The sequence below is a fragment of the Ceratotherium simum genome, chromosome 4 (genome assembly GCF_057802395.1).
Source record: "Ceratotherium simum simum isolate JZ-2026a chromosome 4, ASM5780239v1, whole genome shotgun sequence".
NCBI lineage: Eukaryota > Metazoa > Chordata > Mammalia > Perissodactyla > Rhinocerotidae > Ceratotherium > Ceratotherium simum.
In genome coordinates, this window is record NC_141903.1 from 67,196,846 (window position 1) to 67,224,380 (window position 27,535).

The following is a 27,535-nucleotide window of genomic DNA, read 5'->3' on the forward strand; positions in this document are numbered from 1 at the left end:
CATCATAGACTGTAAGAGAGAGGTCAGAACCCAGATGATTACTTTACAGATGTTGATTTAGACAACCAGTCAAAGGTAATAATGCGTATGTAGTAGGAATATGGCACAGTTTATACTCTCAAAGATTTCCCCTTACACTCATCTGCTTTTACACAGTCTATAAGACTACATCACCCATATGCATACTGGCTATAAATCATTTTTGTCTTGATGCAAAAACATTTCCATAACTATATTTCATTTTATTCAGGCTAATATGAAAAATATTTTGCATTTACAATATAAACTGATATCCAGAACTAAATGCATTCTGAATGATAAAGGGAAGCTATTATGTAAATATTTTAATGTTGATAATTCTCAAAATTATCATTATGAGTATTGTAGCATTAACTGTATTAACAGTAAATTCCTCAAAAGAGCATCTGGGAGCAAGAGGGAGTAGCAATGGTCATCAGTACCACTAACTCTTTTTAGTTATGTTATCTACCTAAATTAGTGTTCAAAAAACACCTGTTGACTATGATGAAGAGGGAGGGAGTGCTACTAGAAGGGAGCCAGTGATAGTAGAAGAAATGGTTAAGGTCCTAGAATTCTGAGGAAGAAGGGAAAAGCAAGTACAGACACGTTTTGAGACGAAGGGGCCTCATGCCAACCCTGTGGATGCAGATACGGGAACTGGGGCCCAGCAAAGTATGGAGCATTGTAGTCTCCCAGATAGCCAGTAGCAGAACTGAGATTCAAATCCAGCTCTCCTTTCTTAGTCTCTTATCCTATCCATTCTTAGTCCCTTATTCTATCCGGTAAAGGAATGACTTTGCTCTTTCCTGAGGAGGCTTTGAAAAAGTGTGGAGAAAGACATTATAACCAGGCAATTCAATACACATGCTTTTACATGCACAAATTTCATTGCCAAAAATGGAACTAAAGCATCTGGCTACTCAGTGCTCTATCCTCCTGCCCAGCCTGTGGAATGAGCACACGGTGGGGTTTCAGCCACATGATTCCAAGCTGGACATTTACTATTTCTTACGGGACTTCTGAAATGACTCCATGCTTTCCTTGAGCTGCAACTCTCAATTTTCACATTTTTACAGTGATTGCATTTCCCACAGGTGAAGCAGACTGAAACAGACTCTGTTCTCTTCCAGTCTGAGTACTATTGTGTGCCTTATTTTCTCTTTGTGGCTTTGCCATCTATCCCACTGGGAGGTAGGTATGGCATATGGGACTTTCAAAAAGGTTTCTAAATGACCAATGAAGATGACACAATATACACAATTGTGATGAGTTATAACATTTGGGACTCCTAGGTCTCATTTTATTGCCATGAATTTTGAGCAGGGCATTATATGACAAATTAGCATTTCTACGTATGGTGAAAGAGAGTCTTTAATTATTTGGCTTCCAATTTCTTCACATTAGCAATGATGCTTTTTGATAATACAATAGTAGAGCCTGTATTCTTTTATTCTCTCTCCCTCACCTTCTCTCTTTTCTCTTCATTTTTCCATCCATCCATCCATCCACCTTTATCACTGAGCTTCTATTCAGCATTAACTAACTTGAGAAAAATCTACAGTTTTTAAAATCAGCAAAACACTTTCAGGAGGCACATTGGTTTTTTTCTTTAAAAAAATCCTCCTCCATGGGCTGGCCCCGTGGCTTAGCGGTTAAGTGCGTGCTCTCCGCTGCCGGCGGCCCGGGTTCGGATCCCCGGTGCGCGCCGAGGCACCACTCCTCCAGCCATGTTGAGGCCGCATCCCACATACAGCAACTAGAAGGATGTGCAGCTATGACAGACAACTATGTACTGGGGCTTTGGGGGAAAAATAAATAAATAAAATCTTTAAAAAAATCCTCCTCCCATACTGAAGCACCTTACATAGAATGATAAAGAAATGGCCTACTTTCCTCATCGAGATACATCCTTATAAGGGCTTTAAAGTGAGTATCTAAACTGTACGTACATTATCCCACCAGGGTCACACAACTGTGTTAATCACACCACAATATGAGATGGATAGGTGGGAGAGGAGGCCCAATTTTATTTTGTTAAATATTGCGGATTTTTATTTTTTAACCTTGCTTTAAGAAGGATTGTACTGTCTTATTTTAAAGATTTTTTAAAAAGGAAAGATGCCAGAATAACCTTGATTTCTTTTTCTTTTTTCTTTTTTTTTTTTTTTTGGCTTGTCAGATTGTTACTAGGCATGCTGTTCCTGTGGTAACAAGAGTAACTATAAAAGAGTATTGGGAGCTGTCTAGAACATCCTTGACTGCAAAAATGCTGAAATACCAATGAAAACAGAGGCCTAGTTGACATTTGGACTACACAACTCTGTTACAACAAAAGAGTACAAATAATGCTTCACATTTGTTTTTTCCTTTACAGTTTACCAAATTATCATTTCATTTGATCCTGACAACATTGCACTGTAGGCAGGACTGGCATTATTAACATCATTTAAAAAATATAACTGTGATGAGAAGACATGGGCTTCTTTTCTTCTTCCTCCTCCTCCTCTTCCTTCTTGTCAAAGGATAGTAACAACAACAAAAAGTGATGCCCGGTTTGAAAATGAAGGAGAAATCATTTCTCAATAAAAAAATGTTCCCCAAATATAAAACAGAAATATAAATTGTCATCAACAAAACTAGAAGACACTTGTAATCTCAAGCACAATATATGAGAAACAGCTGACAAGTGCAGTCAAGGTCAACCAGGAAGATGCCTAGAGAGGATGCTTGCAGCTCCAGGTCTCAGACACAGTCATTAGGCCAAAGACTCCAAAACAAATGGCATAATCTGAGGGGCAAAACCAATTCCTTGTCTGAAACAATGGAAATGGGGTGAGTGTGGCAATAGGGAATTTTCTGGATACTGCCTGGTACCATAGAGTAGCAGGAGAAGCAAAGCCAAAGGAGGAAATAGAGACATATCACATTTACAAGAAGCCGTCTGTAGATGAGACAAAGGGGAGGAAAGAGACTCCAGAGGTGAGTAGCTCTGCAGTTGCCAATCTTTGTTGGCTGGAGAGAATAAAAGGCTAGAACAGCTCTCTCAGACCCACAATCCTGCCACAAACAGCTTCACTATAACTCAGGAAGAACTGTGTTAGCCCAAAACACTGCCCTACCCATCATTTGAATTTCTATCAATTAGGTGAGCCAGAAGGGAACTTACCTCATTTAGAGATGAGCAGTAATTGAGAATGAAACTGCACAGTGTTAACACAAAAACCCTCCAAGAAAAGGAGGAAAGGAACAGGAGCGACAACAGCAGATAAAACCATTCAACAGAAAAAATGAATCTACTGAGCACAAGAAATATGTGACCAAATATGCTGTCATAACTCAAAGAACTTAAGGAAACGAAAAGTTCACACAGAGAGACAAGGTGATGAGAAACACCATGGCAGAACAAGCAAAGTAGAATGCTTTCTTCATCTTGATTAACGTGAGGTTCAAAATACAGCATTTAAATTGACTAGCATGTAATAAAGACATAAACATATTTATAGGTATAAAGTTAAACACAAGAACCAAGGAAATAAGACAATCACAACTAAAACTGTGCAGTAGAGAAAAGGTAGAAGGAAGTATACTAATTGGACATTGCTTACAGCTGTGAGTCAAAAGCATCTCAAAAATTAAATGTATCATTCAAAATCACACTTAAGAAAACAACTAGTGGAACAAAGGATACTATAGCAAAAAAGGATAATATAATGAAAGTGCAGTGTGCAGTGTACAGTGTACATTGCTGATTACTTGTTATCCATGCCCCCCACCCCTCCTTCCTATTAGAACCCTGATTTTCATCATATGTCCATCCTTTCTTCACACCATCATGTGCCTTAGGTCAGTGGTCAACTGGAGGTGATTCGGCCCCTGAGTGGACATTTGGTAATGTCTGGAAACATTTTTGACTCTCAATATTTGTGGGGATGCTACTGGCATCTAGGGTAGGGGCCAGGATGAAGAGACTGGCTCCAGGCCAATATCCTATGTGTGAGTTTTCAGGCCTTCCCATACACAATTACAAAGGCTTTGCCTGGCAGCTTCATGGGGGAATGCCCCTCCCCACAGTCTTCCAAGGCAGTTGTAGCCAAGGACTCAGGACCCCATGGGCCGGCATGCTCCTATGCATATCTGCATTCCTAACCCAGCCACCTCCATTCTGAGGCCTCCTTATCATGGGACCACGGCTGCAACACTTTTCAGGTGTTTCCTTATGGGAAGACAGGGGGCTTGACCAAGATGCTATTCTCCACTGTTCTTTTCCACCCCTAGCCCTTCCTCCTCTCCCTGCCCCAGTCCCCTGGGTTCATAAAATGCAGGAACTTTTTGTTCAGCACTCCTCAGCATCCGTTTTTAGTTTCATAAAAACTCTTGCATAATTTAATGTTCTTAAGATAGAAAATGTAGCCGTGAGACAACTTCCCATACCTGCACTGCATGTCATTTGATTGACCCTTGCTCAGTGCCATTCCATGGGGGGAAAATGGAACAGTGAGGAGCCAGCACTACTTTCCTTTTTGGCCTCTTGCTTATATTATTACACTACATAAATAAAGACATTTTCATTTTGGCTTATTGTCTTGATTGACTACATCAATCCTTGCAACTTCGCATAGGGATACTGCTAACCATCCTACAATGCACTGAACAGCCTCCCACAAGAATTATCCTGTCCAAAATATCAACAGTGCTGAAGCTTTTGGGGGAACCTGACCCCATCACTATCTCCAAGGCCAATAAGTTCATGGCATTCTCTTGGAGAATGTTAATCATCCAGGAGTTGACAGATCACCAAATAAGTTAGCCCAGTCACATTGAAGTGAAAGACTTACTATTCCATGGTTGAGAGAGAATTTCCCTCAATTTTTGTGTTGGACATAAACATGTAGCCCTGACTGCACTGGCAGCCATCTTGTGAACAGGAGGGAAAACAACTTTGAGATAAAGCTTATACTATGCTAGAGTAGAGAGGGAGAGAATCTGGGTCCTTGATGACATTATGGCTGATAGAACCGTGGAGCCCACCCCACCTTCGGACCTTCAGAAATGTGTAATAATAAATTTCCTTATGATTTTAAGCCAATTTCAATTGGAGTTTTTCTTATTTGCAATGATAGTATTGCTACAAAAAGATTTTTAAAAAAGCAATAAAAACAGAAAGCATAAGCTAAAAGCAAAGATATAGTACATATAAATAAATATAAACTACACTAATGTATTAAATAAGAGGAATCCTAAAATTGAATCACAAAGCAAAATCCACTATATACTATATTAAAATAAAATACCTAAACAGTGAGATGAATATAAAAAATAAAAAAAACGGATAAAGGTATATCAGGCAGATGCAAGCCAAAATAAAACACAGGTCATAATCTTAATATCCAACATTTTAAATTATAGGGCAAAAGCATCCAGAGACAAAAAAAAGAGATGTTGTAATGATAAAGACAAAACCCACAATGGAAATCTAACAGTCATGAATTCACATCCATCAGGAAACAACCACACACTATATAGAAAAAAGTAAAGTAAAAACCACAAATAAAAGGGGAAACTGACAGAAATCCCTAAGGGAAAAATTTCTCTCTCTCTTAAGTCATGGTAAGCATGTGGACCAAAGGAAAAGCAGGTTACAGAAAATCTAAATAATATATTTAATCGAGATATAATTTATATATAATATAATAAATACATTTTACATAGCTCTGCATTCTCTGAAAGGAGACTAGATCTTTCACAAAATTGACCCCTATAAAGAAAACTTTACATGGGAATAGTTTGGTACCCATGATTCTGTACAAAGGGAGAACTGTTTCTACTTGGACTCCTTATCACAAGTGACTCCTTCAGGAGTGTAAAAATTGTTCCCTTGGGCAAAAACAGCTGCTGTTTGTGGCAGCTCAAGGTATAGGGAAAGAATTAGAGAGACTAGAGAGGGAACGGCTGGACCATCACAGAAGTGATCCCAACCTACGAACAATAAATACAGGTAGTCGACATCATAAAGATAAAATGATGTAAATTTAATGAACACTATATGTAAGGCAAACTTTGATAAGCACACAAGGAAAGACCAAGAAGTTCCTACCAAAGTACAAGACAAAAAGGTAAAACCTTAGTTCAAACTGGCCTGGAACTAGACACTAGCGAGCATGTAGATCAGAGTCAGCAGAACCTGGAGGGAATCTGGGTGGCCCTGACCAAAGCCAACTTTTCCCTTGTCTAAAGAGTTTTAGATATTTTTTGAAGAACTAAACATTTAACTTCTCTCTCTTAATTGCCACCTAAAGCCCTTTTGCTCTATGTAAGCACACTGCTACACGTTCCATCCCTTTACTGTCTCCCTTCTGCCTCCATTTCCTACTTAAAGGAAACATGAGATAAGGTGTTTAGCACACTTTTCTCCTTAACTCAAGATTGGCATAACACCCCAAAAACATTTGCTAGTAGTTGAGAATGGACTACGAGAACTCATTAGAACCAGAGCAGCAGAATTTGCCGGCGCTAGACTTCAAGGGCAAAGTTAGGTCTGAGTTCAGATGTAGGGTGTTTAAGGGTGAAAAGACTGAATAATGCACTATGAGGACTAATATCCCAGAATGACTCAGCAGTTCCTCAGCTGTGGTTTCTCATCACTTTGCTGGTTGGAGCATTAGGCGGCAAGAAATCTAGCATTTAAAAAAAAAAACAAATTAAAAAATACACCTTCCAGGAATAGAATAAAGTGAGAAACAGAGACTTCAGTAAAATTTGTAATAAACAGTGATAACTATAATTTCTTGCTCTGATATAAAAGACTTTTTTTTCGTTTTGGAAAATGATTCTAAGATTCTTGCAAATAAGACTGTCCAGTCTACATAGCAATATTATTGAATTTAGTGACTACAGTGAAATCATAGTTCTTGAATAACAATGGAAAAAGTGAGTTGTACTGAACTTTCTAGTTAATTTCTGTGGAAAGCAATATACTGTGATGTGTATAGCCAATAATAAGAAATTATATGTAATAATCTAAGATAAGCACTGTTTAATATTAAAACAGTTTTCCTCATTCTTTCTACTTTGAAAGCCAAAAGGAAACAGATAAAGAAAGGAAATAAAGAAAATAAAAAATTATTTGCCACTTAAGTCACTCTCTGATTCTGGAAATAAAATACTTTAATTCAGTTCCACTTAAAAATAAAAGTTGTTTCCTTAGTCACACAATGAGCACATTAACCACATTTTCACATACAGAAAGCTTAGGTACATTCAACTGCTTACAAGACATGTCTCCATATAATACATTTACATTCTTGTGAAGTATATGAACTTATATAGAATTGTATGTATTTGTGACTTTTGCATCTGGTACCTTTGGAAACTAACATGTAATATGCTTATTTACTAAAAGTCAGTACACATATGATGATTTAAGGTTAAGAGAGTCTCTTTTGAAGAATGTTAATAGTTATATTCATACGAGAATTCAATAATTTTTCTAAACATAAGCTTCAAACTAAAGATTTAGTAATTTAAGTTATCTGACTGGCAATGCATAGAATTCTTAGGTTGTACTGTTTGGTTTACAGTTTATTTCAAGTGGTTTGTAACTATTTGTGCATTAGGGGAAAAAAAGCACCAAAGATAATAAATATTTTTTCACATCATACATAAAATCACAACACAATGATCTCTATTTCCCTTCAAAATCTAATCATTTGAAAAGAGCATTTATTACAAAAGCTCCATCTTTTAAGCTTTCTTAGTGAGATCAACTGATACACTAGAGATAAGAACGGAAATGGTAAAAACAGGTGCTATACATAATATCTACTAACTATAGAATTCAGATATTCTTTTCACATTGATGATTTCCATTTTTGAACTGAGTTCCTTAGATATAAAAAGAATTCTGAAAATAAGTGTAACATTTATGAACTTGTCAACTACATCTCTTAAAAAGAAACTCTAAAGATGTCTTTCTTGCCAATATATGAAGCAAAATTTTCCTGATGAACAAAAGCACCTTATGGTAAGGAAATACATAAAGAAAATATTTTCTACAAATTAATATACAAATTTATGTGCATAAAGGTGTAGTTATCCCAGCTGTATATGTAATATTTTAAATAACACGCAATAAAAAAATTCAAAGCACAGACTGAAAAAATAACCCATATGCTAATACTCCAGTTATTAAATATTGCAGTATATACGTAATTCTAACAATTGGGAGAAAAAAAAGTTTCTAATCTTTTTTTTTTTTTTTTTAAAGATTTTATTTATTTATTTTTTCCCCCCAAAGCCCCAGTAGATAGTTGTGTGTCATAGCTGCACATCCTTCTAGTTGCTGTATGTGGGACGCGGCCTCAGCATGGCCGGAGAAGCAGCGCGTCGGTGCGCGCCCGGGATCCGAACCCGGGTCGCCAGCAGTGGAGCGCGCTCACTTAACCACCAAGCCACGGGGCCGGCCCCAAAAGTTTCTAATCTTAATGGTCAATGAAATCTCTTTGGAAATATACTTTTTAAAAGTTCCTAATATGTAACCCTGGCCATCAAATTTCAACCCAGGCTACAGTTTTTTACAGCCAAGACGCAATCCCGTGAAAATGAAAGTGCGTACAGAGGCCACCTCACAGATTCTTCAGTAAAGAGCATCACTGGTGTGACACTGGCACAGGCCAGCTGGGCTTTTATATTCCTTTTCTTTATCATAGGCACATGTAAACATCATATTAAGGATGACAGATCTTCATCACCATAGGTTTTGCCACTCATAAAATGCTAAATAAACATTGTTTTAAACATTTCCAGATCATGATAAAAGTTCCTTACCTGACTATATACAAATAATTCTCTAAATTTAACATTTTTAAATGAAGACAGAGACGTCTAAGTAGAAAACACAAATTACTTGCTTTAACAGTTTCAGTCAAGATTTATTACGTGTCTTTTTCTATTGAATACATGATTTTTATAAGTACAACGAGTTCCAGTTTCTGCTAAGAAGATTTCATTTCTTCTTCCCAGTGGTTTTTTTGTGTTCATGCGTTTCTGTTTTGCTAGTTATACTCTTTTTCCGAGATGAGGTATTAGGAACAACTGCACTAGAAGGTCCACTGGTAGCTATAGAAAAAAAGAAGAACTATTGCTTAGATTTTCACAAGCAATCCATGTTCAAGTAATCGGGCTGAATAACAAAATAGTTCATCTTATGTTAGAATTGTGATGTAAATGAAACACTGTAAACATGTAATATAGCATTTTTTACTTTTTGGAATTCAACACCAATACAGAAAAGTAATGTCAATGGGCTGTGTTCAAAAAACAAATTTCTCTTTTCACTCTACATTCTTCCTAGGAACCTAATTTTTTCCATCATTTTTAACTACCATCTATTGAGCTAACGATAATGACTTCAAATTTATACTTCTGGCCCAGACCTTTTCCCTCCCCTTCAGATCTGTATATCCCATATGTCCTACTAGAAATCTCTATATAGATATCTGACAGGAAACAAACCTAGGTTTAAAACTGAACTCATCATTTTCCCTATAAACATCTATTTTCTCCTATAGCTTCTATGTCACCATTATCTAAACAGCTAAAAGGTTAGAAAGATAGAAACATTCTTGACTTAGGACTCATCTTTCAACATCCAAACCAACAGCAAGCCCTAATGAATTATCAAAAGTTATTCTACGCCAAGTTACATTTCTGGTACGGATGTGTAAGCTCCTGTCGGACCAATCCTCCTGCCAGGAACAAGTATAAACTCTGGATAAAATATGAAAAACAACTACCTGAAGACACTGAAGAGTGAATAAAAGCAGGCATATACTAGAAAAGAATCAACACTTGGAAGAAGGAAACAACATGGGATGAGTCCCCCCTGCCCCCCACCCCCCCTTTAAAGCTTTTGGGGTAAGGACAGAATCCAGTCTGCACTGTGTGGAATGGCTAAAACTCCAACATAAAACTCAGTCTTATTAGCATGAAGAACCAAAAGACAAGTACTGAGGCAACTAGGGCTGCTGGAAAGTTAAGTAAGAAATCCCAGACGGAGGAGTCAAGATGGCGGCGTAAGCAGACTCGGAACTCACCTCCTCCCGTGGACACAGCCAATTTACAACTACTCGTGGAAAAATTACCCCTGAGACAGAACTGAAAACTGGATGAGAGGAACTCCTGCAACAACGGACAATCCTAACTGAGGTGGAAGAGGCAGAGACTCCCTTCCGGAGAGGAAAAACGCCGCCTTCACAAGCCGCCAGCGTCACGGCTGCCGGGAGCAGCGCACAGGTCCGCAGCCTCCCTGGAGACGCGGGGCCCTGAGCCGGGAGCGCCCCCGCTGTGGGCATTTTGTGGACCCAGCACAATCGAGACCAGCGGCATAATATCTGACTGTGCCTGCTACTAAAGCATTGGGGAGCACCCCCAGAAAACCCGGTTCACAAAGAAACTAAAACTGGCTCTTAAAGGGCCCGCACGCAAACTCACCCATTTCAGGAAGCACCCTAAAATCACCAGAAAGAAAGGTGTACAGTGCTTTGGTGACAAGAGACTCACCTAATAGGCCCTGAGTGCATCTCGGTGAGGGGTGAGACCTCTCCAGGGACTGGGACATTGGCGGCAGCCATTGTTATGGCCTGGTGTGGGCGTGCTGACACAGACACCATTGGAGTTCTCCCTGAGGCCTGCTAGCCCAGGGTCTGCCCCACCCGCTAGAGCACCGATTTAATCCAGCTCAGCCAGGGCAGGCAGCCCACCCTAGAGACTGGCCCCACCCAACAACAAGCCCTCAGGCAACGTGTGGGCCTGCATAGATTGGGGACTGGATTCTCTGCAGCCTGGCAACTGAGCCGACTTGAGCGGGGCAGGGTGCGCACAAGGAGCAGGTGGAGAGTGTGGGGCGGTGGCAGAGTGTGTGGGGCTCCCGCCGTGGAGAGACTGGGTCCGCTTGGGGAGGTCGGGGCACTCACACGGGGCAGGACCGTGTTGACTGTGTGTGTGGACCTGTGGGCGGCAGGGCTTCTCAGCCGCAGAAGACTTGTACTTCTCAAAGACCCACATAGGAAGTTTGCTCCACCTTCCAAAACCTGAAACAATTGGGTGCTCCTGTGCCTGAGGCCAGGCCCACCCAGCTGCAATCCTCAGAGAGCTGACAAGAGACCTAATAGGCTAGAGGCTTACAGCAATTGTAAGGCCCTGAGCCTAACAACCTGCCACGGTGGGGGCCTACTCACTTAAAAGAAATACTGCAACACAAATGTGGTATTAGAACTTGCAGCCAACTGTGCTGGGGATCCCCACACCTGATAAAGAGACTGAAGGGCCCACAACAACTACAAGCAGCTGAGCATTACAACAGCTGGCCAGGAGCATAACTCAGCCTCCCTGGGTGCCTACAGGGAGAGCAAACAGGCCACAGCAGAAGGATACACGTAGCCCACATAGGGGTCACCCCTGGAACATTGAGAACTGAGGGAAGCACACTGGAAGCCTCCTAAGCCATCACTTACATAAGGTCACCTATCCAAGAGCAGGAGACGTAGCTGACCCACCTAATACGTAGACACAAGCACAGGGAAAGAGGCAAAATGAAGAGGCAAAAGAATACATTCCAAGTAAGGGAACAGGACAAAACCCCAGAAAAGGAACTAAGTGAAACAGAAATGAGCAACCTACCTGACAGAGAGTTCAAACTAAGAGTGTTAAGGATGCTCACTGATCTGGGGAGAAGAATAGATGAACTCAGTGAGAATGTCAACAAAGAAATGGAAGATATAAAAAAGAACCAATCAGAAATGAAGAATACAAAACTGGAAATGAAAAATTCATTAGAGGGACTCAAAAGCAGAGTAGAGGATACAGAAGAACGGATCTGTGAGCTGGACGAAAGACTAGAAGAAATTACCCGAGGTGAACAGGTAAAAGAGAAAAGAATTAAAAAGACTGAGGACAGTCTAAGGGACCTCTGGGACAACATCAAGCGCACTAACATCCGTGTTGTAGGTGTCCCGGAAGGAGAAGAGCGAGACAAGGGGTCAGAGAATCTATTTCAAGAAATAATAGATGAAAACTTCCCTAACCTAAGGAAGGAAACAGACATCCAGGTACAGGAAGCACAGAGAGCCCCAAACAAGATAAACCCAAAGAGGCCCACACCAAGACACATCATAATCAAAATGTCCAGAATTAAAGATAAAGAGAGAATCCTAAAAGCCGCAAGAGAATGTCAAGTTACATACAAAGGAAACCCCATAAGGCTATCAGCTGACTTCTCTGCAGAAACCTTACAGGCTAGAAGAGAATGGCACGATATATTTAAAGTGCTAAAAGGAAAAAACTTACAGCCAAGAATACTCTACCCAGCAAGGTTATCATTCAAAATGGAAGGAGAGATCAAAATTTTCCCAGATAAGCAAAAATTAAAGGAGTTTGTCACCAAGAAACCAGTGCTACAAGAAATGTTAAAGGGACTGATTTAAGGGGAAAAGAAAAGACCACAAATAGGAAAAATTATCTATTTCCATGATTAGAACGTAATGGATACAAATGCACAACAAAGAGGTTAGATATGATATCAAAAACATGAGGGAGGAGGGGAGTTAAAGAGTACAGCTTTCAGACAGAGGTCAAACTAAAGTGACCATCAATTCTGTGTAGAAGAAGAAAGGAACAGAGAAGCACTACTAAAACACTGAGAAAAAAAAAAAAATTTAAAAAATGGCAGTAAGTACATACTTATCAATAGCTACTTTAAACGTCAATGGACTAAATGCTCCAATTAAAAGGCATAGGGTGGCTGACTGGATAAAAAAACAAGACCCATATATATGCTGCATACAAGAGACACACTTCAGACCTAAAGACACTCACAAACTGAAAGTGAAGGGATGGAAAAAGATACTCCACACAAATGGCAATGAAAAGAAAGCTGGGGTAGCAGTACTCATATCAGACAAAATAGACTTTAAAACAAAAACTGTAAAAAGAGACAAAGAAGGGCATTACATAATGATCAAGGGAACAATCCAACAAGAGGATATAACACTTGTAAATATCTACGCACCCAATGTAGGTGCACCTAAATATATAAAGCAATTATTAACAGACATAAAAACAGAAATAGACAGTAACACAATAATAGTAGGGACTTTAACACTCCACTTACACCAACGGATAGATCATCCAAACAGAAGATCAATAAGGAAACATTGGCCTTAAACGACACACTAGAACAGTTGGACCTAGTAGAAATATACAGAGCATTCCCTCCAAAACAGAAGAATACACGTTCTTTTCAAAGGCACATGGAACATTCTCCAGGATTGATCACATATTAGGCCACAAAACAAGTCTCCATAAATTTAAGAAGATTGAAATAATACCAAGCATCTTTTTCTGACCACAATGGTATGAAACTAGAAATCAACTATAGGAAGAAAATCAGAAAAGCCACAAATACGTGGAGATTAAACAAAATGCTACTGAAGAACGACTGGGTTAACGAAGAAATCAAAGAAGAAAGCAAAAAAGACCTGAAGAGAAATGAAAATGAAAATACGACATGCCAGAATTTATGGGATACAGCAAAAGCAGTTCTAAGAGGGAAGTTTATAGCGATACAGGCCTATCTCAACAAACAAGAAAAATCTCAAATAAACAATCTAACAATGCACCTGAAGGAACTGGAACAAGAAGAACAAACCAAGCCCAAAATCAGTAGAAGAAGGGAAATAATAAAAATCAGAGCAGAAATAAATGAAATAGAGACCAAAAAAATAGAAAAATTAATAAAACCAAGAGCTGGTTCTTTGAAAAGATCAACAAAATTGACAAACCTTTAGCTAGACTCACCAAGAAAAAAAGAGAGAAGGCACAAATAAGTAAAATCAGAAATGAAAGAGGAGAGGTTACAACAGACACCTCAGAAATACAAAAGATTATGAGAGAATACTATGAAAAGCTATATGCCAACCAATTCGACAATCTGGAAGAAATGGATAAATTCTTAGACTCATACAACCTTCCAAAACTGGATCAAGAGGAAGTAGAGAATTTGAATAGACCAATCACCAGTAAGGAGATTGAAACAGTAATCACAAACCTCCCCAAAAATAAAAGTCCAGGACCAGATGGCTTCCCTGGTGAATTCTACCAAACATTCAAAGAAGACTTAATACCTATCCTTCTCAAACTCTTCCAAAAAATTGAGGAGGGGGGGAAGCTCCCTAACTCATTCTACGAAGCTGACATTACCCTGATACCAAAACCAGACAAGGACAACACAAAAAAAGAAAATTACAGGCCAATATCACTGATGAACATCCATGCAAAAATCCTCAATAAAATAGTAGCAAATCGCATAAAACAATACGTTAAAAAGATTATACACCATGATCAAGTGGGATTTATTCCAGGGATGCAGGGATGGTTTAACATTCGCAAATCAATCAACGTAATACACCATATTAATAAAATGAAGAATAAAAATCACATGATCATCTCAATAGATGCAGAGAAAGCATTTGACAAGATACAGCATCCATTTATGATAAAAACTCTGAATAAAATGGGTATAGAAGGAAAGTACCTCAACATAATAAAGACCATATATGACAAACCCACAGCTAACATCATGCTCAATTGTGAAAAACTGAAAGCCATCCCTCTAAGAACAGGAACCAGACAAGGATGCCCACTGTCACCACTCCTATTTAACATACTACTGGAAGTCCTAGCCAGAGCAATCAGGCAAGAGAAAGAAATAAAAGGGATCCAAATTGGAAAGGAAGAAGTGAAACTGTCACTATTTGCAGATGACATGATTTTATATATAGAAAACCCCAAAGAATCCACCAGAAAACTTTTAGAAGTAATAAACGAATATGGTAAAGTTGCAGGATACAAAATCAACATACAAAAATCAGTTGCATTTCTGTACACTAACAACGAAGTAGCAGAAAGAGAAATTAAGAATACCATCCCATTTACAATTGCAACAAAAAGAATAAAATACCTAGGAATAAACTTAACCAAAGAGGTGAAAGATCTGTACACTGAAAACTATAAAACATTTCTGAAAGAAATTGAAGAAGACACAAAGAAATGGAAAGATATTCCGTGCTCTTGGATTGGAAGAATTAACATAGTTAAGATGTCCATACTTCCTAAAGCCATCTATAGATTCAATGCAATCCCTATCAAACTTCCAACACATTTTTCACAGAAATAGAACAAAGAATCCTAAAATTTATATGGAACAACAAAAGACCCCGAATAGCTAAAGGAATCCTGAGAAAAAAGAACAAAGCTGGAGGTATCACACTCCCTGATTTCAAAATATACTACAAAGCTGTAGTCACCAAAACAGCATGGTACTGGCACAAAAACAGACACACAGATCAATGGAATAGAATCGAAAGCCCAGAAATAAACCCACACATCTATGGACAGCTAATCTTTGACAAAGGAGCCAAGAACATACAATGGGGAAAAGAAAGTCTCTTCAACAAATGGTGTTGGGAAAACTGGATAGCCATATGCAAAAAAAATGAAAGTAGACCCTTACCTTACACCATACACAAAAATTAACTCCAAATGGATTAAAGACTTGAATGTAAGACCTGAAACTGTGAAACTTCTAGAAGAAAACATAGGCAGTACGCTCTTCAACATCAGTCTTAGCAACATCTTCTCAAACACCAGGTCTGACCGGGCAAGAGAAACAATAGAAAAAATAAACAAATGGGACTACATCAAACTAAAAAGCTTCTGCACAGCAAAGGAAACCATCAACAAAACGAAAAGACAACCTAACAATTGGGAGAAGATATTTGCAAACCTTACTTCTGATAAGGGCTTAATCTCCAAAATATATAAAGAACACATGCATCTTACCAACAAAAAAACTACCAACCCAATTAAAAAATGGGCAAAGGACCTGAACAGACATTTCTCCAAAGAAGATATACAGATGGCCAACAGACACATGAAAAGATGTTCAAAATCATTAACTATCAGGGAAATGCAAATCAAAACTACAATGAGATATCACCTGACGCCCGTCAGAATGGCTATAATTAACAAGACAGGAAACAACATGTGTTGGAGAGGATGTGGAGAGAAGGGAACTCTCATACACTGCTGGTGGAAGTGCAAACTGGTGCAGCCACTATGGAAAACAGTATGGAGATTCCTCAAAAAATCAAGGATAGAACTACCATATGATCCAGCCATCCCACTGCTGGGTATTTATCCAAAGAACTTGAAAACACCAATTTGTACAGGTACATGCACCCATGTGTTCATTGCAGCGTTATTCACAATAGCCAAGACTTGGAAGCAACCTAAGTGCCCATCAAGGGACGAATGGATCAAGAAGCTGTGGTATATATACACAATGGAATACTACTCAGCCATAAGAAACGATGAAATCCAGCCATTTGTGACAACATGGATGGACACTGAGGGTATAATGCAGAATGAAATAAGTCAGAGGGAGAAGGTCAAATACCGCATGATTTCCTTCATTAAGCAGTAGATAATAACAACAATAAACAAACACATAGGGACAGAGATTGGATTGGTGGTTACCAGAGGGGAAGGGGGGAGGGAGGAGGGTGAAAGGGATAATTCGGTACATGTGTGTGGTGATGGGTTGTAATTAGTATTTTGGTGGTGAACATGATGTAATCTATGCAGAAATAGAAGTACAATGATGTACACCTGAAATTTTTACAATGTTATAAACCAATGTTACTGCAATAAACAAAAAATTAAAAAATAAATAAATAAATTAATTAATTAAAAAAAAAAAAAAGAAAAAGAAATCCCAGAAAGGGAGAGCCCTCAATTCTTTGTATAAACCCTGATCAAATTTATGGCATGAGCAGAGTGAGCTCCAAGAAGTCCAGCTAAGGCTAAAAGAAGTGAAGTGAAATTTGAGCTGCCAGCCACTTCAAGGGACACAGTTTTGCAATCTGAATTCAGCCAACGTTAACTTTTTGCTTTAAAAAAACCAAAACAACCCAATACTCTTTGGAGGAATACAACAGATCCAGAGTTTCTACAGCATATCATTTATAATGTCTAAGATACAATCCAAAATTACTCAATATATGAAAAAACAGGAAAACATCCTTCTTCTTGAGAATGGGTAAACTGACACAGACTAATCCTGAAATCAGCCAGATTAATAGACAAGAATTTTAAATCAACTATTTTAACTATACTCAAGACCAAAGGAAAATATACTCATAATGAATAACAACATAGGAAATCTCTGAAGAAGAAAAAACTATAAAGAATCAAAAATAATGTCTAAAACTAGAATAAATATCTGAAATAAAAATTCACTAAATGGGTTTAACAGCAGAATGGAGATGACAGGTAAAAGTGAACATCAACCAGGATTACCACTTAAGAAAAAAAAAAGATCCTAAGTATGCCATAGTCCAACTGATGAGAACCAAAGATAAAGGGAAAACACTGAAAGCAGGCAGAGAAAAATAATCAATTAACCCATTGCATACATGGGAACAACAATTCAGATTAACAAAGACTTCTCATCAGAAACAATAGGAACTAGAAGACAGTGGAACAACATCTTTAAAATGCTGAAAGAAAAAACTTTCTTCCCAGAATTCTCTGTCCAGCAAAATTACCTTTCAAGAATGAAGGTGAAATAAAGATTTTTTCAAATATAATAATAGACCTACAGCATAAGAAATGCTAAAAGGATTCAGGTTGGAGGCAAATGAAACCAGATGGAAACAAAGACTTAGAAGAAGGAATTAAAAGCATCAAAAATGGCAAATATGTGGATGAATAAAAGACTTTTTTCTCCTCTTAAGTTTTTTACAATACATGACTGTTTAAAGCAAATATCACAACATTGTATGCAGCCTTTATAATATATGTAGAAGTAACATATATGGGTAACTGTGTAAAGGACGGGAGGAGGGGAAGGTAAATGAACCTATACAGTTGTGAGGCTTCTACATTTCACTTTAAGTGGTATAAAATTAATTCTAAGTAGACCATGAAAAGTTAGAGATGTATATTTACAGCCACCAATAAAAGAATAATGCAAAATGTTATAGCTAAAAAGCCAACAGGTAAGCTAAAATGAAATTCTAAAATATAATGAATACAAAACAAGGCAGGAAAGAATAAAGGAATAATAATAATCAGAAGGAATAAATAGAAAATAAAACAGTAGAACCCAACCACATCAATAATTACATTAAATGTTAATGGACTACAAACACTGCAACTATAAAGCAAACAATGTTAGAATGGCTTCTTTAAAAAGCCAAATATATAGCTGTCTACAAAAAATCTCCTTAAATATAAAGATACAGATTGGTTAAAGAAATACGCCACGCATATAGTAAGCATAAGAAACCTGAAGTAGCTAAATTCACATCAGATAAAATAAATTTGAAGACAAAGCATTACTAGATATCAAAGAGGGAAATTTCATGATGATAAATGGGTCAATACATCAGGAAGTCATAACAAGCAAACATATATGCACCTGAAAACAGGGCTTCCAAACACACAAAGTAAAAATTGACTGAATTAAAGGGAAAAATAGACAATTCCACAGTTATGAGTGGAAAGTGCTCTCTAAGCAATTGACAGAACAATCAGAACCTCCCCTTCCTTGCACGTGACCCCATCTCCCAAAATGGTAGACACAGAAGATCTTAATAACATTATCAACAATCTCGACCTAATGGATACTATAGAACGCTACATCAATGAACTATGCAAAAAAAATTTGTTTTTAGTGCACTTGGTATATTTAAAATGTACTAAGTCCAAATGTTAAGCCATAAAAAGAGCCTCACCTTTAAAAGACTGAAATCATATAGTGTATGTTTTATAATTGCAATGAAATTAAATAAGAAATTGGTAACAAGGTATTCAAACCTCGCCCCGCCCCAAATATTTGGAAATTAATCAATGTTTCTAAATACTCCATGACTCAAAGAAGAAATCACAAAGTAAATCAGAAAATATTTTTAACTGAAAGAGACTGAAAATACAACATAACTTTTGAGATGTAGCTAAAGAAGTACTTAGAAATTTACAGCTTTAAATGTTTATATAACAAGAGAAGATATGTCTAACAATCAGTGATTTGAGAAACTAGAAATAGGTGGAAAAAGTAAACCCAAAGTAAGTAGAAGGAAGAAAATAATAAAGAAAAGAAAATAATGAAATATAAACAAAAAGAAAACCAAACAATCAAATCTAACTCTTTGAAAAGATCAACAAAATGGATAAATCCCTGGTGAGAATGATCAAGAAAAAAACCCAAATACGAATTAACAGTATCATGAATAACAGTTATTACCACATTCATTAAAAGGATAATAAACAAGAAAGTTGACAACCTAGATAAAATGAACAAATTCTTAAAAAATACAAGTTCCCAAAACTGCCACAAAAATGAAACAAAATTAATTCTACCAAAATTTAAGGAAGAAATGACTATCTTAGAAAAACTTGTTCAGAAAATAGAAGAGGGAGAAATACTTCCCAAATCATTTTATGAGGCCAGCATTACCCTGATACCAAAACCTGAAAGACACTACAAAAAAGAAGAAAACTTCAGGCCAATATCCTTCACAAATGCAGGTGCAAAAATCCTCAACAATCAAACTGAGTCCAGCAACATGTATTAAAAAAATCATACATCATGACCAAGTAGGGTTCATCCCAGGAATGCAAGATTGCCTTGTGTTATATTTGAAAACACCATTTCATCTTTATTATTTAAAAATGTATATGAAATAATGCATTTATTATGTATCTAATATGTAGGGAACAACAACGTACCATGATTCAAAGGGTATTTAAATCTCAGGTCTACTGACTACTAGCTACGTGAACAGGGACAAGTCACAACCTCTCTTCACGTTTCTTCATCTGTAATGGTCCTAAGAATGGTATTGATCTCTGAAGGCTACGGTAAGAACTACGAGAATAAGAAAGTGTTTTGCAGTATAAAGAACTATACAAATGCTAGCTTTGAGTTGTATAGGGAACATACCACAATTTACATTTAAGATACTTTTTCACTTGTCTGTAGCTGCATGTACTGACTATTTAGAAATGTACAAGGTTCAAATCTCTTTAAGATACTGCCTCTGACTTATAAGGCCTGGTATTCTGACAGAGCTATAATCAGGTATAATAGATCAAATCAGTAGTATAGCGTGTCATCAGAGCTCTTGTTTTGAAAATCATACAAATACATCATCAATGGAGGGGGTTGGGTTGGGTCTTGAAGAGTGGAAGGTAAGACAGGGAACATTTTAGAAGGAAAAAAAAGACATCAGTGTTACAGGGATTTATTCGGGGAAAACTGAAGAGAATAGTTTGGCTATAGCATAACAACAACAAAAGCAGGTAACATTTAGTAAGTGTTTACTATGTGTGCCAAGTACTTTATATGCTATTGCATTCATTTCTGACAACCTCATAAAACAGGTACTATTACCCTGATTTTATGACTGTGGAACCAAGGATCAGAGAGGTTAAGTAATTTGCCCAAGGTCATATAGCTGATAAGTAGCAGAGCTGAGATTTTATTTTAGGTCCCTCTGACTCCCAAGCGCAAACTTTTAACCAAAAGAATATTTGAGAGCACTAAAAGGAGGAAAAGAATGAAGACATCTGCAATGAGGAAGGAGACAGTCAAAGCTTTGCAGCCATATGGAATTGCAGCTATATGGAAGAAAAAAGGCACATGGTAAGAAAAAAATGAATAGACTTGATTATCCCTGTCTGGGGTAAGAAAGTAGAAAGAAGAAGAACCATCAAACAAGAAGATAGAAGAATCAGAAATATGGAAAGAACACCAAGACAGAGTGACATCCCGGGAGTCAGGATAAGAGAATATCTCAGGAAGGATCAACAACACAATCAAACATGCCAAGAACTTAAAATAGAAAAAAGCTAATAAAAGATAGTTGAATTTGGTAGTCATACCATCAGAGTGAGAATGGAGATATCAAAATACTGTAAAGAAAGAGAAAAAAAATCTTCACATAGAATGATGCCTAGGCTCAACAGAAAAGCAAAAGAAGACTGTCCATAAATTAGTTTGGAGAAAAGTATATGAAATAATTTTCTTAACAGATGCAGGGGGAGGGGGGACAATTAGAGAAAAAATGCAAACGTATCAATAGGCTACAATAATAGATTTTTAACCCTTAGGATCATTACACTCCAGGAGGTGTAATGATTTTACACTTAAAAACAGATTTTACACTTAAAAAGCAAGCTATTATTACTTCTCTAATTGATACACAGACTTCACAAAATCACATACACTCCTAACCTGGTTTGCTGCTTGCTTTAGTACTCTTTAAGGTAGCTGGTGGTGTCGGCAGGATCTTTGCAGGTGTATATGTATTTAAAGATATTTTTCTTCTCATTACTGGACTGGAACGTGAAGCTGTAGAGGCTGAAAAAAAATAAACAAACATAGTAATTCAATAATTTCCTGCCAATTTTATCTTTACAGTTTAGAAAATTTCTTATGACATATGTAGTGGTCCTATGAATATATATAATAACAGGAGAAAACAGACTAGGTTTGCAGTGTAAATTCAGCAAACCATCTTTCCTATAAAGAGTTCTCTAATGTTCTTGGCCAAATAGATGTTCTGTTTATATTGCAAACAATTAGCATTTAACAGTACTCACCAAAGGAATGTCAACAAGAACAGATTTAATTTTATCCTGCCCTGATAGAAACTCAGAGAGCTGATGGCATAGTGTTATTGCTAGTAATAGAAGACAAAATTGTTTTTCTCTCAAAAATATCAAGTAGAGATTCAAGGATAGTTCATCTATAAACACAATGGTCTACTAAACTGTCATATTTAAGAATAAACTAAACAGATTACAAGTAATTAAGTAAATCAGACTATCTTCCTATATTAATTCTACCCACTAGAGATCTATTTTCACGCAAGGGAATTTTAAAGCCTTTTTTTCCTCTTTCTGATCAAGGTGGGGAGATTAAGAGGTGTGAAAAGGAAAAGTAGGGATAATCTTAAGTATGGAGTCCTCTGGGGAAGGATAGGCCAGAGTAGGGGAGCTCCTGGCATGTGTTTCTGGCTTCTTAAACAAACAGAGGTAGGGAGATAACAAAAAACGGATTTGCCTAATTTTGTAATTTTGGAGGAGGACCAAATAGCAATAAACAGTATGTCTCTGAAAAATCAATACTTGGGCCAATTACGGCAAACGTGGCTTAGGTGGTTGATATCTATGTGAACAAACATAAATTCCACTGGCAGAAGCTCAAAGCAGTCATTAATGAAATAATATACAAGTGATGAAAAAGTCCCTAAAACATCATATGAAGCACTAACTTCACCTTTATTTAGCTCTTTCCTGCTTGCATTTTTTATCCTATTCTGTTAACTTCCACTTCTAAGTTATCCAGTTGATATTTCCACAACTTTCCCCCCCATCTGATATTATCAGTGCCCCACTGTAAGCCATCTCCTAGTTACCACATATTGATTAATTTTGTACTAGGTGAGGAAAAAAATTTTTTGAATGACAGAAGATTAATAATGTCTTCTCCCTTGTTATAAATACCACAAAAATCAATATAGTTCTATATTATGATGCTACTTCCTTGACAATTCAGGAAGTTAAGTATAAATAATGTACTTTATACTTAAGTATAAATCATATACTATGATTACTAAATATTAATTCTGCAGTTACACTACAAAATAGCATTCAGATACTTCCATAATAATTGGCACCCTATTTCCTTTAATATTCAAAAAGAATGAAAAAATCATACACTTCAGAAGATCTGCATTTTGGTCTTGCTTGACCACTAACTAGTTGATTTCCTCAACAGTGTCTAATTTTTTCCTTTAAACAGTAAATTTTTCTCAAATGAAATCTTAAATAAAATGGATCAAAGTAGATACTGTGGTTGAAGCAGCCATGGAAGACACAAGGCCTAACCATTCAGCATCCTTCTCTTCCTCATGGAACTTCCAAAAGCTCTTGGGAATAAAGTTTGAAGACTAATGAACTGAATTAACTCCAAGGTTTATCCAATTCTATGAATTGCATTAACTATATTTACTTTCTTATCTAGTTCCCTTAGTAAGTAACGACATGAAATTTTAAGAGAGCTAGAGGGATGGGGGTACAACTTGTATCCACAATATAAAGAGCTAATTAGAACCAGAGAAGGAATTTAACATCCTTCCCTTAGCTAATATACCTAAATAATACACTCTGACGAACTGAATTCACTAACCACAGAAATGAAGCCTTCATAAAATAACAGCACCCACAGAAAAAACCTTCAAAGATTATCTTTTCGTAAATCCACCAAAATTCTCTTTCCAAAACATACAGATGTCATTACTGCTTTTACCTTTAAGTCACTCACTGAAAAGCTTCTAAATTCTAAATAGCACTGATACCTACCCTAAGTTCTTATTTATTAATCAGAATCTTTCTTTAATCTCTATTTTAAGATTACAAATCCCTGCCCCAGGGAAGCAGTGAAGCATCAAGTACAAAGAGGAGTAAAAGAGAAAATGAGAATTTATTCAGGTTCTACTGCATTCTGAGGAGCAGCATTGTCCACTCGATGAGCTAACAGAGAATAAAAGGAGATGAACATCGTTCATTTTCCTGACTTTAACTTTATAGCTTGGAGAAGTTATTTCATTTGGAGTGTTATCTATTCTCAAAATCAGACATATTCATATGCAAATTTTGAAATGAATACTTCCCAAAACCATTCCTAAAGCAAAATCTTTTAGAACATTCACACCAAGATACCTCTCTATTACCATCAATGATTGGAAGCAGAATACAATGTGAATAGAACTCTCTAGAATAATACAATGTGGTGGCCCAGGAAAGGGAAGAGAATAACAAGACATGAAAGTGGCTTTCATTCCAAGACCTCCAATTTTATTCCTGGGAGAAACATATTTACAGCATTCTCCTTACAAAAAGTAAAATGGTACACACAGAAAGTTTGTAGCTTTTCTGAGAGATGACAAGGACTAGCAAGACTCTTAACTCTAAGAACACTCTCTCCTCAAACTAATGTTTCCTTAATTGGAACTTCCAACATGCCAAAAGATCCTATAGAGCTGAAAATGACAACAGCCAGCTTATTTCTCACACCTAAAAAGGTAGCCCTGAACATTTCCCCAAATGATGTCCCTCAGAACAGCGCTACAGGATGTTTGAACGTGTTAGCCAAAAAAGGATTTTCTCAAAAAATAAGTTTTGGAAAATCTGGGTATACAGAAGAACCTTAGCTGTTTATATGCTAACATAACTATACCTCTCCAAAGGGAGGTGGGATATAATACACAGTTTCCAAAACATACTTAGCCATGAACCCCTTTTCTTCACACACAGGAATTCACTTCTTCAAAACATTTTCTGAAGAACACCATTTGAAAAACAATTGTCCTAATTTGCTCTCTTTAGTCAAGAGCTCTTTCTGAATCAATATGACTACTTATGAAAAGTGGTGAGGGGATGGGCACGTGTGCATGTGTGGGTTAATGTGGACCGATATTTTGTAATTTTTTAAAAGTTTATTTTAAAATGACATACAATAGGAATGTGAAAAAGACCATGACTCTATATTATGTTGTCAACTTCTATTGCTGGGTCTTCGATTTTTTTTTTCCCTTTTTGTAAGAAAAAAGACTTTTGGGAGTCAAGAAAAGTGGTATGTTACATATTACACCAAAGAATTCCAAATAATATTCCTTTTCACCCATTTCTCTCCTAAAATTCTATTTACTACCACTACTTGATTTTATATTTTTGTAATTCTCTTTATATTCAGACAATATCTATTGCCCCCAAATCCAATAACAACAATAATTTTCCTACAAATTTCAGGGCTCTTCCGTGGAACTTCACTTGATGGAGAAGCAATGGAAGCAAGAAATTCATCCACCTGCTTTAAAGACAGGGCATTGTGAAGAGTTTCTAGAGGACAAATAGATGGCACCATGGAATACAATTCAAAGCCTGGGAAAAAAACAAAACGAAAAAAAAAGTTGGATGTTTAAAAATCATTACTTAGAAAGGAAGAAGACCACTGCTTAGAATTGGACAGTTTAGGTCTTTTCAATCTATCACATGCAAACACATGAGATCTCTGAAGTCATGACACCAGATGCTATGCAATATGGGGTTGGAACAAGATGTGACAAAGATTTCATTTTAAATGTAATCACATAGTACAGCATGCACACAATTTCATTCTATATTTTGGTAAAATCTAAGAATAATACTTAAAGAAAAAAACCTGGGGGAGAAGACAGAAAAAAATACAATTTTTCAGATTTTACTTTTTAAAATCAGGTCTATTTGATAGGTGAACAAGCTGATGCCATGATGTGTCCCTGATGCCAGGATGCTAAAGGTAACCTCTTGTTGAAAAACAATTACATAATTATGCGTGAAGTGTGATTTTAAATACTTTTCGAGTCATACCAAGGCCAACCATACTCTCTAGTGTGACCCCAAAACAACATTCATTCATTTATGCTGAAATTAAAATTCCAAAATATATTTCACCTACCTTTATTGAGTTAACACAATAATTCAATTGGAAATTGCTAAGCTGAGTAAAGTTAGGCCAAGTAAAAAGCAATACAAAATACAAACAGGTTTGCATTCAACAATGGACAGAAATACAAAAATTTCAGGAAACAAACCATGCTATGTAATAATACCATCAGTGAAACAAAAGCACTTAAATATACAGTTTTTTTTTTTAAGAAATAGGATATAGGTTCTTTGCTTTTTATAAAAATTGCCTGTTTATGTAAACTTTATTCAACTGAATGGCTTTTAAAATTGCTTTCATATACCTAAATAACAAGTCTTTCTGCATCTACTTCCAAAAATCCAAACTAATTTTCCTCTGAAGGAACTACTTTTAATACTTAAAGTTTTATATGAAATTTAATATTGTTAATTAAAAAGTAAAAGTTAATTAAATTCAAATAGACTGCAAAACTCTCTGCTTCAATAGTCATCTACTCATTTTAACACTGACTGATATTTATTTAATTTTGGGAGGAAATATTGGCCCAAGAACTGCCTAATTCTTAGCTAGAATAGGGAAACTGGTTAAAAGAGAATCTAATCTTCCTAGAAAATAACCAAAGGATTTGCAAAACTGGTATGTTTGATTTTCAGGTACAAACCACAGCATGACAGAACATTACATATACTTAAAACGAAAAACAAAAGACAACTATAATACCATAACAGCAGCTAAAGCACCTAAGTTAAGCACTAAAGAAATTAGGCTTGCACAAGTATTGCATTTTTTTAAAGTACAAGATTCATGCAAATAAGCGCAAACCCTTTCTTTGCATTACACTAAACTTAACAATGTGGATTTTTATCCTTTCCTCAGAGTATTTAAAGTCTTTTGTAACAACTATTTTCTTGCATTTGCCTGTTAGATTTTATAACAGGCAAATGACAATATAATCGAGTTCCTCTGGACTATATTTTTTTCCATTTATCTTTAGTAAACCTTTTCTTTAATGCACAATGAAAGGGTTAGCGCAGCAATTTAAAAAGCCACCCTGCTGTCATGTTTAGAAGCTATAAAAACATACCACTGGAGCCTAGAAATTCCACAGAGGAAACGGACCAGCACCTATAGAGGTGTAGGTGTTCTGCACAGAGGCCCAGAAAATAAGGTAAAGCACTGTCAGAAGATACTTGTTTCACCATGTTCCTTGAACTAAAGATGAAGGGAGGGTAAATCCACGATATGTGTTAAGATGGAAATAACATGAAAGTTAGGGGAAATAAAAAGTGAAAGAAAGAGTCAAACGACAATTCATAGGACAGATAAGCCAACATAATATAAAAGAGAAAAAAAGAAATCTTGAAAAGCCAAATGAAGTATTTCTAGAGTTGAAAGGAATGCATTTTATATGCATTAAGTCACACAATGTGTGGAAAATCAACATTTTTTTAAAAGCATAAACCAAAATAATATAAAATTACTCTATTTTCTGTTAAATTTAACAAAAGGATTTTTTTTTTTTTTTTGGCTTCAGTAAACAGATTTCTCCTACATAAAACTTGCAGTACTGGCTATAAACACATAAGCAATCTGCACAAAAACTGTAGTCAGTTTTAAACCTGCAACATCTCTTCTTAGAATTTTGTGACTTCTGTTTTTCTCATGACTTCAGTTTTTCTTCTAGAGGTTCTTATACATATGGGTTCTTTAGAAGCTGCAGCTGTATCAATTAGGAATCTTTTTCTTCAAAAAGTAGCATTTAAACAGCTACAAAGAAGGGAAAGCACATTATGCTTTAAGGCTAAATTTATGCTGAGGATGAGATCTTCTTACTCCACCTTCAAGAAGTATCAGTGCACTGTTATTTAGGTGTGCTGTACAAGGATCCGGAAGGGGGAGAGTGACTAATAAACTTGTGTTCAA

At 36.6% G+C, this 27,535-nt stretch overlaps 1 protein-coding gene across 13 annotated transcripts in view; it reads right to left on the reverse strand.

Annotated features, from left to right (window-relative positions):
* Positions 1–7,167: 7,167 nt before the first annotated feature.
* PPIP5K2 (diphosphoinositol pentakisphosphate kinase 2) overlaps positions 7,168–27,535 on the reverse strand; it is a 75,439-nt gene continuing 55,071 nt past the window's right edge. For 7 of the 13 annotated variants that reach the window (XM_087429966.1, XM_087429967.1, XM_087429964.1 and 4 more), the window contains 4 exons: positions 24,946–25,086; positions 21,374–21,499; positions 15,587–15,725; positions 7,168–9,135 (listed from right to left, as the gene is read on the reverse strand). In XM_087429966.1, coding sequence (XP_087286092.1) covers positions 9,117–9,135; positions 15,587–15,725; positions 21,374–21,499; positions 24,946–25,086 — 425 coding nt within the window. In that variant the 3' untranslated portion in view covers positions 7,168–9,116. The remainder of the gene's footprint in view (positions 9,136–15,586; positions 15,726–21,373; positions 21,500–24,945; positions 25,087–27,535) is intronic. The other 6 variants (XM_087429973.1, XM_087429971.1, XM_014796913.2 and 3 more) reach the window with 1 other exon arrangement.